The sequence below is a fragment of the Rhea americana genome, unplaced genomic scaffold (assembly GCF_003343005.1).
Source record: "Rhea americana isolate MKP2758 unplaced genomic scaffold, rheAme1 scaffold_139, whole genome shotgun sequence".
In the NCBI taxonomy this organism is placed as follows: Eukaryota; Metazoa; Chordata; class Aves; order Rheiformes; family Rheidae; genus Rhea; species Rhea americana.
The window spans coordinates 267,907-284,733 of NW_028185472.1; the positions used below are offsets into that span (position 1 = coordinate 267,907).

A 16,827-nucleotide genomic window follows, 5' to 3' on the forward strand; every position below is an offset into this window, starting at 1 on the left:
ATAGCAGGAAAAAAGGTTACTTTAGGACAGAAACACAGGCTGTGCAGGGGAAATGCAAGGTTTTCCAGGGGTGCTTGCTCACTCTCACTGCTTCAGAAAAAAGGCCTGCTCACACATCAACTCTAAACTAACCCAGCATAGCACAGAGATGACGGGAAGCCTATCCTGAGCCTCGTACCTGCTATTCCAACACCTTTTGGGCCCCTCTCGCTGACCAGGAAAGGCTAGGAGGTGTGGCAGGATCTCCACAGGGACACAGCAGGATTGTTATTAAATGTTGTATTACCAACGGCCTACAAAAAAGCAGTTTTACATTGAGTATCACAGGCAAAAGGATCTTTCTTAGTCCGATGCAATATTCCTGGAAGCTACTGAGGGTGGGATTTAGCTGAATATCAAGGCACCATTTAGAAAGATATTCAGCTGACTAGCAGGCGATGGTGAATTTAGGATGAGTGGAAGAGCTGCCGAGACTCCCCTGACTGCTTAACTACATCTTTCCCGACTGCAGTTGCAGGGTAGATGCCACGCTGACACCTACATTTAGGTGTCAAAATCTAACTGAATCTCACCCCAAAGCTGAGAAGCTGCCTACAACAACCTAGAGATTTTACAGATCATTGTTATTTTATTATAGGATGGAATTCAGATGATACAGGATCAGGATGAGAATTTTTAATTGGAATGCAAAAGCACAAATAGAATCCTGCCTCTCTCAAAAAAGCTTATTTGTAATTCTTTTCCTCTTTCCTTAGGCTTTGCAGCCACCTCCCACCATGTATCGAGCCTGGGTGGGGACCTGGAAACCCCATCGCCCGCGGGGCCCCATAATGGCCCAGTTCACCAGCCCGGGACCCAAGTACTCAATCCCAGGGACAACAGGTAAAGCAGCTAGAAAGTCATGCAGCATTCTTAGTAAATTGGTGGTAAAATCAGCTAAAAACCGACTTCAGTAATTTAATGTTTTATTAAATAATTTAATTTGGTAGCTCATTGCAACACAGAAAAGACAGCTAACTGGCATCCACTTAGTACAGAGCTGCTGTACCGTAACCCTTCATTATTTCAAACACTACCATGACACACAGGCTTTGCAGTTTGCCATTTAAACATTCAAGCTAATGGCACGAGGCTGAATTTGGATGCATCTCTCATGGCTTCTGCTGCAGGGAAGCTGGGTTTAACCTAGTTATTTATGCTCTACAGTGAAGGTTTACAGACAGCTAAGGACAGGACTAAYTGCATATCCCCCTTGCATGTGAAATGATGCAAAGACATTCAAAGCCTGAAGTTTGCCTTATATTTTTGCCATTMTTTTCTGTTTCTCCAGCCTCATACTTTTTTTTTCTTTTTCTTCTTCATGAAAATATTWAAGTTTTAATTTGTGGGCTAAAAATTATTAAATTAATTTTAATAATACACAATTTAAAGGGATTCGCCCCTGCAGTATTTTCAAGTGTGGGTTATTTATTTGGGACTACCACTTTCTRTTTCATTTATAAAGCTGTCCTTTGCTACGGGTAGGAGGCTGCTGTTTTTATATCAGTAAAAGCAACTGACAGGGCAGCATTTGCTGGCAATACCCCCACTGGGCTCTCAGAAAAGCAAAAATCACTAAAGCATTCTTTACATTTGCTTTAAGTAAGCTGAGCAACTGCTTGTGGAGTAAAAACACTTCATAATGATGGAATTTTGGTTATCTTACAATTAATTACTGAGTGTCTACATTTTTGTGTTAGATATATATACATATATATATGCATATATATATATGTATATATATTTTAATACATGCTTTGAACCATGCAGGCAGGAGGGTTTTTTTTAATACTATTTAGCAATGCAGTGTCAAAATCTTTTTTGACTTGGAGATACACTCCTCTGCACCACAAGGTGCTGTGCAGTTCTCTTACGTTATACTTTGAGGAGAAAGTCACACTCGGAAGATACCTTAGAACTCTGTCTAGTTGTGGAAAGTTCCTGAAAAGCTGCTTTCAGTAACACCAATTCAGTGGCTCTCCAGAAAGAAGACAGGCCCTAAATCCCCGTTATGAAAACAAGGCAGAACAAGACCTGATGCATTTGCAGCCCTCCCRTGAGGAAGGTGGTAGGAGCTGAAGCAAGCACATGACAAGCTGAACGCATCCCCTTTCTGCAAAATCAAAGGCAGCCCAATGTCCTGGAAGGCGATTTCAGGAGGCCAAYAGCTCAGACTACTCCACTTACAAAGGAACTTAAAATATAATTGCATGTTGGTCTCCTTTCATATGCTTTTTCTTCCTAGGTTACCTGAACCATGATCCTACCAAAAAGCGAGCCCCTGCCTACACATGTAGTGGGGCAAAACCTCCTGTAAAAGAGGACTGCTCTCCAGGCCCTCACTATTATGTGAAGTCCTCCATGACCAGGACGGGCAAGTACGTTGCTCCAGGATATATTATGTGCGGCCGTCCCCAGGTGACCACAGAGATCACACCTGGGCCAGGTGAGTGACATTTCTCCAGCCGTTTATTCAGATGAGACAAACATACCTAGCTGTCCTTCTGGGTTTGCAGGGTACAGCACAACCGGCTTGCACCTCGCATGAGCTTTAGATGTTCTCAAACAGAAACCAGAACAAGTTTGAGCAGTGGTTAGTGAAACACAAGAAAAACTGTTGCCTAGGATCACAGGCCATGCACACAAGGGGGGAAGATCCAGAGTCCAGACACAATGCAGGGCCTGCYGAGAGGAACAGCAATGCCGGACAAAACAGCTGGGTGAAGAAGAATCCCCCTGCACGCTATCACACAGAGGAAAGGGCAGGAAGAGCTGGCTAACAGCTGGCAATTCTGCAGCTGTTACAGAAAGCACCTACCAGTAAAACYGCCTATTTGCCTCGAGAACCAGAATTTCACTGGTTTTGTCCTCTCCTCCCCTGCCCTAGGTGATTACTTCCTGGAGAAGTCGAAAAAACACATCTATAAATGTGCTCCTGCTCACTCCATGTCATTCAGGCACGAGACCACCAGCGCAGATGTCACTCCAGGTAAATGAACAAGAGCAAACAAGCACTTGCAGCCTAAGCATCCTATAGTGAAAATCTGGTGTTCAACTTTTTAAACCAGGCTAATTCAATGTCTACAYAACAGGATGCAACCATTGCTCAATGAGCTTTATTTCTGTCTCATAGCTCTATAATTATAACAGTATTTCCATATTTTTTTGGAAGATAGATGCGACCAAGCCTTTTGCATCGCAGCTCAGCTTGCTCTGCAAATGCAGAGAGAAAGCCTCGCTATGCAAATCTCAGAACAAGTCTCTTCTGCAAAGAGCTTGTAGTCTAAACATAAGACAAGAAGCAAAAATCTACAGAAACAAAGAGGAGCTTTGGGAAGCAGTAATGGGCAGGATGATCACCCAGGACCTGAACACAGTGATGTCTCTGTGACAAAGTCAAGGTTTGTCCTGACAGATGGACAAACCAAGTACTTTTAAAAGCTGAATTCCTGGGAAGCAAGCAGGCATAGAAAAATCCACACTTATACCAGGCCGTAGTGTGGATTTTGTAGAATCAGTAGCAATCTCTCCATCAGGGAGAAGTTTCCTGTCAAAGGCCAGCTTTCAGGCAGCTAGAAACCACATAAACTTATCCCCTATCCTGGGGGGAGAGGGGGTGGGGAAAGAGGAGACCCTCAGTGAAATCACGTTCAAAAACCTGGGGCACACAGCCTCGCACAGCAATGAGATACAGTCTGACAGATCGTGTCTGTGTTCCTTGTGCCGTCCAGAATGTATTGCATGAATTGGCTAAGGACCTGCAAAAAGGTCTTCTCGCTGGGTGTAGGCTCTCTGGAGAAATGCTTGGTCTCCTCTCTCAGTCCCTAGGTCTCATGTGTGCCTCTCCATCGATATAAGCTATGCTGCAGGTTCTCAGGAAATTGGGGTGCACAGAGTGAATAGTTTTAAACACAGCCTGGAAGATCCAGTAAGCCAGTTAAAGATATCTTACTGAGGTTTCTTGAAGTCCAGGAGCCACCTCATCCCATGCAAGCACTGGCAACTCGGCCTYGTGGGTGCTTACTCTCTCCGTGTCACACAGGAGTGAGGGATATGAAAGAGAAAGGACATCTTTCCTGCTCCTCTGAGACCTGATGTTTCTCCTGTCCCCTAAGGATTTACATACGCTCTCTTCCCAATCCTCCTACAGGCCCCGGCGCCTACACAATCCCAAGGGTGATGGGACCAAACACAGCGTACACAACTGCCAGCCCGTGCTATTCCATGAAATGGAGGAATAAACTCGGGCTCTTTGAGGAAGACCTCTGTAAAGTGAGTTATGCTTTGACTTCTCTTTTGCATTAGCAACTGAAAGTTATCTGCTCTCTTCGTGGTGGAAAACACGCACACAGCTCATTGCAGCATGAGCAAAATACAAATAATCCAAGTGCACACTGGCAGGGTCACAAGGTTCCTCTGCCATTACAGCAGGAGGAGAGGGGCCCACCTACCTCTGCAGCCCCTTGCTTTCTGAGAGACCTCACTAACRGTTTTGATGATGCAAAGCTCTTTCAAGTTTTGGATTAAGCCTAGTCTTTGTATTTAATCTTTGCAGATTGAATTCACATTACTGAATGCCACAGTAAAGAGCTGAGAGTGGCAATTACAAGGGTGGAGGGGAAAAAATGTCTTCAAAGCAGTTATTGAAATATATTTCAAACAGAAAAGCAAACCTATATTACAAGTATCTACTCTGAGCTTTGTCAGGTACAGGACTATGTATGTCAGGGGCCATACAAACACACAAACAACCAAATCACTGCCCATGCCTCAACAAATTTGCAATGGAAGTGGCTACATGCATTCAGTATAAACTCCAGCCTGCCTGCCATTACCAAATAATTTGCCTTACTGAAATACCTGAAGGGAGTCAAACCTTTGGACAAAGTGTGAAGTATGTTTTTAAGGCACACAATGTTTGTAAATATATTTGTATATAATGTTTGTATAACAAGAGTTTCACATTATGCCACAGAGCATCCTTGTTGAAAGACCACAGGTTTTTGGATGGGTAGTAAACACTCCTGTTTCACATACCACTGCATGTCAAGTGTTGGTGAGGCTTGTGTGAAATACGTTAATCCGCAAGGAGGAAAAAGGAAATTGGTGTTGTGCAAACTTGTCCTCTGCTGTAATGGTTTTTCAAGATACAATATAACACAATTTTCATAACTGTCAACGCTAATAAGCATATTCCATAATCAGTAATATTCTATCAGGGAGTTATATTGGGAATGGAAGATACAGAATACACTACCAAAACACAAAATACTTACATTGATGGTGGATTAAAAAAAAAAAAAAAGTGTGTATTATATAAAGCCTATCTGAAAAAAAATCCTTTAATTGCAACTCTTATGTAAGACCCAGTAGAGATCACAGGTTGCTGGTGTTCTGCTGCTGCACATTTTAACTCCCATCTCTCTAAGTGACTGTCCATTTGCAATCTGGCAATGTGAGGAGGCTCAGGAAACAGATGTGAAATGCCTAATGGAATCTCCTGCAGGAGATGACAGCTGCTGACATGTTGAAATACTGAAATGAAATGTTGAAATCTTCTTCTTTTGAGGAAAACAAAATTGTTTGTTGTTCAAATTGCTCTGCTGCTCCAACTCCATTTCTTTGTCCAGTCAGAAGAACAAAAGCAGCCTCCTGAGAAACTAGGAGGAATAAATACTTACCATTTTTACCCAACAACTCCACTGACTCTCTTACAGACTCCAGGGCCTGCTGCATACCGGAAGACAGAATTGGATGTATATAAAACAAGAGCTCCTAAGTACACTATAAGAACCCACAGTAAACCTATAGGAGATAAAACAGTAAAACCGGGGCCTGCAGACTACAGCATAGGAAAGGTAAGGCAGCTGGCCATCCTCTCCTTTTCAACAACCATCCTTTAATAATCTCCCCTTCTGCTCAGGCTTTTGAGAACTAAGTTACATCTTAGCATCACAAACTGCAGGATTAGCTTGTTTTAAATAACTACAACTGGCAAGCATCTTTTTACTGCTTTTTTGAAGGGACTGTGATGCTAAAAAAGGAGAACTGGTACAGTGGTAAGGATTAGATCCTTCAGTACACTCTCATGCACTGACATGAGAACTAGCAGCTAGTCAGTAGGGAAGCACTGCTATTAGTTACTGTCTAACAGCAATGTTGGAACTAATCAATATTGAACATAAAGAACATTCATTATGAATGCACAAAAACCAGTAAGTGCATAAGAAGTCAGAACACTGAAATCATTTTCACTAGATACAGCTGCATCTATTTTTTATTTTTTGTTTTAGTATTTGTTTCTGTCATATCTAAACCTACAGAGTACATATACAGAAGCACAGGATGTTACAATCTCAAGCACAGACACAAAGAAAGTTCTAAACAGAACACCTCAGTTCCTTCCTTCCCTTGTCCCAAACCTTAACACAGGAACCATAAAGCAAACATCTTTTCTTGTCCACTATCTCAGCAATTAAATATTATTTGCTTATACATTATATGCTCTTCAGGATGGTATGCTGCAGAAGGAAAAGCCCTAAGAGAAGTACAAACCATGTAGGAATCAGTTCACTAATCACCGATATGCAGATATTTCAAGGTTATGGACCATTTTCCACCCCCCTCCAACACATATCAAGAAGAATAGTTTCAGAAAATGTTGGGTAGAAACTTAGAAATGATATGTTAACTGAAGCTTTCGGGTAGAATGATCTAAATGGGAAACTCTCCAAAATAATGGGAAAACTACTCTTTCCTAAATGACAATTCTTGAAATTGGTCACAAAAAGGAGCCTTTCATTACACAATGCAGACAAAAGACTTCCAATAAGTCTATCACCTCATCCAATACTGCTTCATCATAAAATGAGACAAGCAGACACATACGAAAAGCATGTGTAATGTAGCAAAGATAAACTTGGAAGGGAGGGGAATCTGGCACAGCTTGGCTTGAGCTGGAAGTCCTCTGAAATTTGAAGAAGTTCTATTTCCAGTTGAGCTTTCCATATCAGCTATATTGATAATCTGGTCAATTTTGTGTTGAAAACAAGACCTTTTATTTTTGTGTTCTTAAAAACCTACAGAATGTATTTAAACCATCCCTAAGCTATTTTATTTTTCCTTCATGTTACTCCCCTCAAAAGAGAAAAAAAATATCAGTTGGTAGAAATAGAACATTTTACAGCATAAGGACATTTTTAATGGTCTGCTAAAAAATGAGGTGTAGAGCAAGTGTGCTGCTGAACTAGACACAGCTAACTAGAAGTGTCATGGTGTACATACAGTAATATATGATAAATGGCAAAATCACATAAATACACTAATGACAGATGATCATCCCTGAATAAAAATCTGTTCTGCCTGTGCTAGAAAAGAGCCTCTAGAAACAGTAAGACTATGTATTTTAGTAAAAATGCCTCTCTCTTAGTCTACTATTTATCACTAAAAATTAACTCCTGCTACATGCACCACTTTGCCAGGTTGTTACCACACTTCAGGACAGGTCCCAGACCAGTGATGCTCTTCACCATTCACCTTTCTTCCTTTTCCCCCTTGCAGGTGACACTGACCAAGCCACAAGCCCCTGCAGTCACCTTTGGTATCCGGCATTCAAAGTACACAACCCCTCTGATACTGGACACCTGACCATCTCCGTGCAAGCAGCACCTGGAAACTGCACTTACTCGCCTGCATTGGGTTGCTTCATGCTTTAAAATCAAAGGATTTAATACAGCTTCTCTCAGGTCCGCAATCAGCCATCTTCAGCCTATCAATCAACTGCATTGTGCTAAACAGTTAGGAGCACRTGAATTCAGAAAGCAGACACTCCTGGTATTGCACTGTGTCCTATTACTACCACAGGACCTTTTGCATGCTTGCTCCTATCCAGGTAGAAGATGGCACTATTGTGCCCCCAGGACTGAATTTTACAAGCTAACACTGATGAATGCAACTGCTTGCACCTGGATTCGACCGACTGCAGGAATATCACCTCAGCCCACACATAAAAGACTTTCTATTTTCTACTGAAAAGCTAACCTTTTGATTTGTGTTTAGACCTACAGTGATTTCAGCTGTGTTTTATGTTTTTTTCCAGTGTGTTAATCGTGGCATTAGCATTTGAAGAAAAATAAAACTTAAGAGTTATTCTGTATGTAGTGTGTCAGTACAACTGAACTTGGCAATCCACCTTTAGATGGCACTAYAGAACAGTATTTAGAAGAACATAGTTTGGAGCTTAATTCAAATTCTTGGTATAACTTTAATAAAAAAAAAAAAATATATCCCCAAAGATTTTGTTTATGCACCTTGAGCAGCAGGGAGTTAAAATAAAGTCTGCTTTCCCTATTCCATTTTCATGCCTCAGCAAAACAYTGCTATATTAGAACTGAAGAGCACCAAAATCAAAAGCACGACCAACATCAGACACCTATAGCAGCCCTTTTTCACCTGATTATGTTAAACAAAATAGGCTTTGTATCCCAATTCCTCGTTTAACTGTGGAAAAGTACCATTCCTCACCATTAAACTGCTGTGCAGAGTCCAGGCTGAGGACAGACACAGTCCACCCACAGAGCAATCCAGGAAAATGCTGCCCCATGGACAAAACAAAGTCCTTCCCTATACATTCACACAGGACAGCAGAGCACCCTTATACACCCGTGTTGAAGGAGCCTGACACAATAATAACAGCAACAGCAGCATTTGCTTCTCCCCCCCCCCCCCAAGTGCAATCTGAAACACAGCTGCTCTGCACTCCTTCTCTTAATGGGCTACGCCTAAAAGCCACCCAAAGTGGCCAAATTACTTGCATTTAAGGAAAAATAATGGAGTCAGTAACAACTGGATTCCTTTCAGTCCAAAAAAAAAAAAAAAAAGCATTCTTCCTAATTTATACAGGAATATTCACCCAAGCAAGTTTGCAATGGCAGGTTTTTAATAAAATATGAAATACATAATTGCATACTATGTTGGACAGTAACATTTGTAATTTAGTTGCTTAACTTACTATAGTTCTAGGATCTTTTTTGACCTGAGAAAAGTTTCAGGTGTCAAACTGGGATAAACGGGCCTACTGTCCAAAACATTCTCGCACTGAACCAGCTCATACAATGCTGTTTGTTTGCATTCTTTAACCCTTTCTTTCATGCAATGTGTTGAAAAAGGTGTACAAATATCTGTACTGGAGATCTGTGATTGACACAGAATACTGGACAGGAATTCTATTGTGAGCATTTGATTGCCATAAATCTTAAATTCAGGATTGTTTCATCACAAGCTAAGAAGATCAGCACGACGTGCCTCACACCAAGAAAAACTCTGAATAATAGACTTGCCTGCAACAAAAACCTTAATAAGACATATTACCAGCAAATACACGAATTGTTTCCCTGCTTTCCACACATGCTTTGGGAAAGCCTCTGTGGGTATTTTTTTTAAATCAGTTTTCTCTGTCATATCTAAATTCATACTTCTCTTGGATATTGCACTTTGTTAGAACATTTAATGATGTGCAAGATTCTAATTTTCCCCACAAACTTCCTAGTGCTGCTGCTCTAAGTTTTCAAGGGTTAAGCAAGGTTATACAGTGCTATAACTGATATATGAGATTCCATGCATTTATAAGTACTAAGGATGGAATTCATTATCTGGTTATACTTAGGCAACTTCTTTAGTACCTTGAAGCATTTGTTCCAGCCACGTGCARGCCTGGAACCACTGCACAAACAAGGGAGAGGCACCCAACTCTTTAATGGGTAGAAAGAGCCAGATACAAAAGCCAGGATGAATGTCATGATCAGGAGAAGGGTGTACAGTGCCCATGGGCTTCAGCTGATGGCCAGATAGGGAGTAACTGCAAACGCTGTCTTGAACTGCGTGGCTCTTCTCAGATGGAAAGGACACAGAGGACAACTCTTACAGCACAAATCAGCACCTTTAGCTTCAATTTTTCAGTTTAAACTCCTGAGGTTTTCCCTCCTGAGGAACCTAAGTTGCATGGAAATGTCCATTTCAAAATAACAACAAAGAAAAAGAGGGGGATAAAAAGTCACTCTGTATTGAGCAAAGCACACACTGCTTCAATCCCCACAACACTTCCCCGGCATCCCTCCTAGGATGTTAAGTTTGTTTGCAGAATCACAAACAGAAGAATGAGCCATACCATCTAATGTCAGGTGCACCAACACTTCACTATGGATCTCTAAGGAAACCTGCATCTGCACTGTTTCTCATGGTAACATTTAAATTTGGTTCTGAGGCATCAGGTTCTGTACAATTTAAGTATAACAGAATGATCTTTTCTTGGTTTTTAATCTTACTAAGACATAAGCCCAAGAAAAAAACCAAACACTTGGCCAAATTTTTCTAAAAAGTGTAATTTTATTTACAACATAAAAAGCAAACTGAAATCATCACTACTATGAAGACTAGGCTCTTTCAGAGGCCTWTCAGCAAAAGTGATCCACTTCAGAAAATCAAGAGTCCAGCAATTCACTCATCATTCTTCCAAGTGTAAAAAGAGTTTGGAACTGCCGCATCTTACCAGAGAAGCGGAAACAAGAACCAGAGAAATTCACTGCTGCCTCCTTTCCTATTCACCTTCACTGCACCTTCTTCCCCAAACTTGGAAAAAAGACACACAATCAAATTAGGGAAGTATTTTGTTGAAAGTTTGACAGAGTTTAAGCAAAAAACAGCACAGTCCATTTAGATTTAGACCTAGTTTAGTCCAAGCAGAAAGGAATTCCTAAAGATACAATGTCAAGGCCAAATGAAACACATAGGGATTGATAAATAATAGAGTTGTTGGAGAAAAAGACTGTAAAAGAGGAGAAAGACTTTAGTCCTCGAGAGGTAGTTGTTACAGTAGGATAAGAGAACAAAGTAAGTGAAGAATTCCAGCAAAGAAAACCAGAACACATCAACACTTGGAACAGAAAACAGACTGCATGAAACACAGAAGTACCTTTGTACAGCTGCTTTGTATAGTAAAAGGTTTATATAATATGTAGTGAGGGTTTCCTCTGAAAAGAGCTGAGTTTCGTTTCTTTCAACATGCACAGTATTTTTGAAAGTTACAGAACTTTTACTATAATTAGAGGCAGATTGAARTCAGCTACAGAAGAATACACATGGGGTAGTGACATAAGTGAGAGGCTGACCAGCCCAATGAAAAGAAAGAAGGGTGAAGGGAAGTTAAGAGCTCCCAACTGCTGTACTCTTGGCCTTCTGAGACACAGTTAGACGCACTACCTCAGGAGAGGAAATCTTGTGCTCATTGCACGTTCATTGGGAATGACTGCTTTATAAACAAAACTTGTATGGATGTGCTTTCCCACACACCTCTCACAAATATTTCAGGCAGGAATCTCAGAAGCACTATGGACAGGACAGCAAGTTAAGAGTTTCTTAGGTTACTATCTACTTAAATAAATAAATCAGCCAACCCTCAGATCAAATCCTTCCCAGTCCCCCAACCACTAACTCAACAAGATGCGGTTTACGAATTTAACTTGCCCACAACCTCTATTTTTATTTGCTCAAATTACAGCCAAAGGGCTGTAATACAAGGATATGGTAATAATCATGATAAACTGTTTGAGGCCTGAAGCAAATATCTTAAAAAGATTGGAGGGGAAGTTGATATGAGRGCTTTTATACAGTTTTAACAGTCTAAGGGAGTGTATTTTCAAGTGTGTGGAAAGGTACTATACATGTGCAAGTAACAAYTTATGGACTTTGGCTCTTCTTTTCCTGCAGTGTTCACACTCAGCTTCACCTAAAAGGATAATAAATAAAGCAAAGCTATCATTCAAAGTCTTGCTCTGCAACTGGTCACTGCAGCAATCATAGTCTGTTGGGGGTCCAGATCTAGTGTTGATTTAATTTCAAAGCTGTACAGACTTAATTCCAATCCAGTGACACCAATGATACTAACATGCTTCCAAGTCAAGGTAAAACTGAGACTGTGTATGAGCAGAGTGGCTGAGCTGGAATAAAAGTCTCAAGCTCATACCTCCAAATCTCAAAAATCAGCATCCTAAACTCTGCAGATTTTGGACTTTTGCTCATTTATTAAACTTCTGAGCACTGGTAAGTCTCTGGATTTTGTCTGACCCAACTCTTCACAAGCCTAGTAGGGGATAGCAGTAATGTGGGTAACACAAAAGTGGCCATTGAAAATAGGCTGAAGGACATGGACAACAAGGCAAGAAATGAAGGCTTAAGCATAAACAACATCAAAATTGTTTTACATGTGAAAAATCAGTTTAGAATGAAACATTTTATAGAGAGATCTCCAAGATCAGCCAGATCAGTGACAATAAGTCAGAGAACAGAAAAGTTATTTGGACTGTTTGGAATGCCTCAAAGACTCCACAACAGGGCAGACTAAAAAAGGCTTTCAATAAGTCTGTCAACCATCGCACGATTTTTGGTCTGTAAAATTTCCGGCATGAAAACCATGCTCAAGTCCCTGCTTTTGACACAAGATAGTAGAGGATGAAGAAGACAACAATCAGTCCTGCAGAGACGTAACAGAGTAACTTGCGATTATCCCTCCCTGACCGTGCCATGGTGGAGAAACGCTTCACGCTGCCAGTCAGCAGGCCAGTCACACTCATAAAGTCTGAATCCTGAAGAAGAAAGAAACGTAAAATGAAGACATTATAAACAAGAAAGGCTATTTCTGAAGAATTCCACTTAGTGATTAAAAAAACATGGAATAGGTAGCTGCACTGTAACTGCCTATCTCTCCACATCTGCATCACACCATGTTCCTCTCTAAAGATTCTTCTACTCCTGTGCTCAGACTACAGCAACAGCACCATTCCCACAATGCTCAAAGTAGTCAAACAAGAGAGATAGGAAAAGTTCYACTCCAAAGGCAAAAAAAAAACTTCCTACCATTTTTTAAACCAGTATAAAATCATCTATCACTGCACAGTTTACTTGAATCTGTGCAGTTTATTCTGGCTGGAACGGCTTGTTAATAGCAACTCTACAAGTGAACACTTCATCCAAAGGAAATGCCTCTCCATGAAGGTAAAGTTGATTCACTGCACCATGGGGCAAGCTCAGAAGTACAGAAAAAGGTGTAATTCCTTTCCAGTCGTTCTACTTTTTCTTTAGAATGAGAYAGCATGCATATAAAACTCTTTGTCAGATACTGGCAAATAATTCTCAAATTAATACATTTCAGCCATTTTAATTTTGACCCCTGGCCTGTCTTCCTTATTCATACCTTATCTGTAGCTTCTGCTCCTAAATCTTTGAAAAACTCCCCTAACAGAAGCATAATTTCATGTTTATTTAGGACTTTTCCTTTAAGCTTTTTTGCCATAACATCTTTTATTTTGATTCTCCCATCCCCTAATTTCCTGGCTAAGCAAGTATCCATTTCAGATACTCCTCATTGYCAGTGTGCACTGCTATTAAGATACCAGCTGAGCTCAGATCTTTGACTCAGTTGGTGAACACTACAATTATCTTCTCTCTGGCTTCCACGTACCAGTTCTCCAAAATGCAGCATGTGCAGAAAAGTCTCTCAACACAGCAGAGTTACTGTGCGAACCTCCTTCTCAAGTATCTATGTTGGATTCCCTTCTTATCACAATTCTGTTAATGAATTATCTTTCTCCTAAAAAGCCTCAGCAGGTAAACCCTCTACTATGAGTCTTTCTTCTGCAAGTGCTACATAACTTGTAAGATATTTCAATTTCAATAATGCTGCAGAAACTAATAGTGTTATCTAAATATAAGAATATTTAATTTGGCAGGGAAAATCTGGAGGCAAGAGAAACCTTACCTTGCTTTCTGACCTTAAATGATAATGAATTTGCTAGGCACTAACACTGTAATTGGTCATTCTGGCCCTTCCCCAAAGCACTGGGATTTTCCATCAGCAACCAAAGCTTAAGAGGCAGATCACTCTGGAAAGTGATTTTGATTTTATCAGTCATTGTGTATGTCATGTTTATGTTACCTCTAGAAATTAAAGCAAAACAATGACATAATAGGGAACCTAACAACCTGATTGCACTCAAAGCATCAGCCTTGCTCCTTCCAAAGATATCAGTGAACCCTGACAGGTATTCTGTGTTTCAGAGATTACAGGGAGTGACCCTGACAGATTTATACATTACCAAAAATCACAGAAGCAACTGAGGAATAGGCCCATCTCCCACTATGAGCTACAGGCGGCAGATCTTTAATCCCAGTAAGCAGGTAATTTCCATCTGTATTGCTCAAGTACACCGTCCTACATGAGTGTTTTCAGATGCTAGATACTTGGCTGTGGTGTCCATTCAAAATGGTATAAGCAACTGCTAGGTATTTAATGTTTAGTTATAAATAAACACACAGATAATGTGTTTAGTTGTATTACGTGGTTTGCCAAACCAACCACTGGAAATCTAACTTTGTTTCCTTTACTGAACTGCTATTAACTTTCACAATAAGGTAACTGCTTGAGAGCTAGCACAAAAATTAATGGTTTTTGCATTTCATTGCTTTCTTACCATGCCATCCAGATAATGGTTTTGTTCATCAGCATCTTTGTCAATATCCAGAGCCAGCTATCCGGGATAAGGGAGGAAACAGGCATTAATGAACTTTTAACATAGAGACAACTTCTAATGCATCTAAAGCTGGAAAAAATGAAATGTATACAGAAGAGCAAGAAGCCACTACCTCCCCCTGCCACCTGTATAGACACACAGAGCCTTGTTTGGTACAGCAACAGAACAGGATTCTCATTTCTGTTGATGACTGTTTAAATGAYGTAGCCCTACAGCACAGGAAGTAAAGCTTCATTATCAGACCAAAGCTTCGTATGTGTGACACGAGCGTTTATATATCGGGACACAACAGTAGAAATTCAGTCTTACCTGCTACAATACTAATCACTGATTTATATTAAGTTCTAAGTCAAAGTACTTGAAGTTAGCACAACCAACGAGCTTTAAGAATACTGCTCACATATATATCTGCATATTTTTCAAAAGTAATTTAACTATCATTTTAACTTTTTTCCTGAGGAGACAGGCTTAGCAGTACTCCTCTGTGCATCTTTAATATTTCTCTCTGTGCCTAAAACTCCTTAACTAAATATCACTGCAGCCACATCATTCCCATTATACGATATAGTTGAACCTCAAAAAGAAAGCAGAGATTCATGAAGTCATCCCCAGCACTTCACTAGGCGAAGTTAACTATTAGATCCACTACATTTTCTAAGAGTTGCTTATAAACAGGAAGCCCCCTGTACTGGCCAGAGGCTTGCATCTCCCACAAGACACTGTAAGAAAGATGAACAAACTTGGTAACTGAATTCTAGATAAACTTCATTTATTGTAGCTCCCCATGTGAATTCAGCAACTCACTGATTTCAGCCTGGTGACCTTGCTGGCAAGACTGTCAGCCATTCGCTTGTTCTCAGCATCTAACATATCCTCCACGGCACTTGGACTCTGACCTGTAACAAACCGACGAAGAGTTTTACCAGCCCCAATTATAAGTAGCAGCACGTTTACTTATCCTACGCGGAGAGCGAGTAGGAGCGATGTCACTGCCAGGCGGGTTGCCGGCAGGCTGTAGCGCTGCGGACAGGCAGGCCATATGAGCCGCCTTCGTGCTTCCGCGTGCCACATGGGGATGGTGACAGCCTCAAAACATCCCCCAACGCTTTGACCAAAATGCGCCACTTCTAAACTTCCCCAACAACTAGCTATGCCAGAGCCCTCTGGATGGAAATCCTGAAACGTGCCAGGAGCTTTAACTGCCCAAAGCAGCTCTAAAAAAAAGCACAAAGGCATCGTGGTAGACCTCAACTCTGTTGTTTAGGGAATGCACTCCAGCAATACTCCCCGAGTGCTGTCCTAGGCGTGGGGTTTGTGCGAGGCCAGACAAATYTGGGACAAACACCAGTGACAGCGCGTGTCTCCACAGAACGCTGCTGTTGCTGTATCGCGGAAAAGGCGCGTTTTACCCTTCCCCGCAGTGCAGACACGCTGTGCACCATTTCAGGGCTTTGCTKGCTTTTCTCCCCCCAAACGCCTCCCGTGTCATTCCCCAGGCAGCCCTGCCGGCATCACCGCGAGGCCGGGCAGAAGCGCGACCCCTCCCGCTACCCCTTCGGGACGGGGGCRCAGAAGCAGCTGGGGGCCCCGCCGACGCTGTCGCCCCTTGTCAGGGCCGCGCCGTCCCGTGCCGTGCCGTCCCCCGCGGGCCCCGAGGCGGTGGCAGCGCCCCCCAAATGGCGGCGGCAACGGCAGCAGCACCCCTCAAATAGTGGCGGTGCCCAGCGCCCTAAATGGCGGTGTGTGTGGGGGGGACCCCTCTAGCCCGGCCCGCTCCCCCTCACCTCGGCCCCACTCCGCCATGGCGGCGCCCGGCCCCGGCGGGAGGCGGCGGTGCGGGCCCAAGCCGCAGGCGGAGCCCCGCTGGCCCCCGCCTCCACAAAATGGCGGCCGCGGCTGCGGGGGGGGGGGTGGTGCGGGCTCCCTCCTCTTTCCCCTCGGCCCCGGGGTTGGGCAGGCGCTTTTCGGCGGGAGGGCGGCGCTCTGCCAGGCTTCACGGGGAGAGGGGGGAGGAGGGCTGCGGCGGAGGGTCCCCGTCAAGCGTAACGCGTTTGGTACTTGATTGGTTAAGAGAAGGCCCCGGGGAATCGGGGCGCGGCCTCCCCCGAGCCGCCGAGACCCCCGGAGCCTGCGGCGGGCGCCCCGCCTCTGCGGGGCCAGCTGTCTGCCGCGAGCGCGGCAGGGCAGGGCCCGGCCTCCCGGCGGG

The 16,827-nt window shown here is 42.6% G+C and overlaps 2 protein-coding genes across 2 annotated transcripts; one reads left to right on the forward strand and one right to left on the reverse strand.

The window, feature by feature from the left end:
- The first annotated feature begins 776 nt into the window (after positions 1-776).
- CIMAP1A (ciliary microtubule associated protein 1A) lies at positions 777-7,686 on the forward strand. Its single transcript, XM_085298358.1, has 6 exons — positions 777-882; positions 2,285-2,485; positions 2,927-3,028; positions 4,190-4,311; positions 5,757-5,897; positions 7,600-7,686. Exons 1-6 carry the CDS (start codon positions 777-779, stop codon positions 7,684-7,686), a joined length of 759 nt encoding a protein of 252 aa, XP_085154484.1.
- A 2,716-nt stretch (positions 7,687-10,402) lies between these two features.
- On the reverse strand, positions 10,403-16,521 carry BET1L (Bet1 golgi vesicular membrane trafficking protein like). Its single transcript, XM_085298410.1, has 4 exons — positions 16,406-16,521; positions 15,426-15,517; positions 14,562-14,618; positions 10,403-12,677 (listed from the first exon to the last, which is right to left on the reverse strand). The coding sequence occupies exons 1-4, from the start codon at positions 16,422-16,424 to the stop codon at positions 12,510-12,512; spliced, it is 336 nt and encodes a 111-aa protein (XP_085154536.1). The 5' UTR covers positions 16,425-16,521; the 3' UTR covers positions 10,403-12,509.
- Positions 16,522-16,827: the final 306 nt, after the last annotated feature.

Bases quoted from the DNA above. Each gene is read 5' to 3' on its own strand.
- BET1L (XM_085298410.1), bottom strand. The intron at 14,619-15,425 runs GTGAGTTGCTGA...TATCCCGGATAG, and splicing joins AGGTCACCAGGCTGAAATCA to CTGGCTCTGGATATTGACAA. The intron at 12,678-14,561 runs GTAAGAAAGCAA...TTTCTTCTTCAG, and splicing joins ACCATTATCTGGATGGCATG to GATTCAGACTTTATGAGTGT.
- CIMAP1A (XM_085298358.1), top strand. From the start codon at position 777: ATGTATCGAGCCTGGGTGGGGACCTGGAAACCCCATCGCCCGCGGGGC. The intron at 3,029-4,189 runs GTAAATGAACAA...ATCCTCCTACAG, and splicing joins CAGCGCAGATGTCACTCCAG to GCCCCGGCGCCTACACAATC. The intron at 5,898-7,599 runs GTAAGGCAGCTG...TCCCCCTTGCAG, and splicing joins CAGACTACAGCATAGGAAAG to GTGACACTGACCAAGCCACA.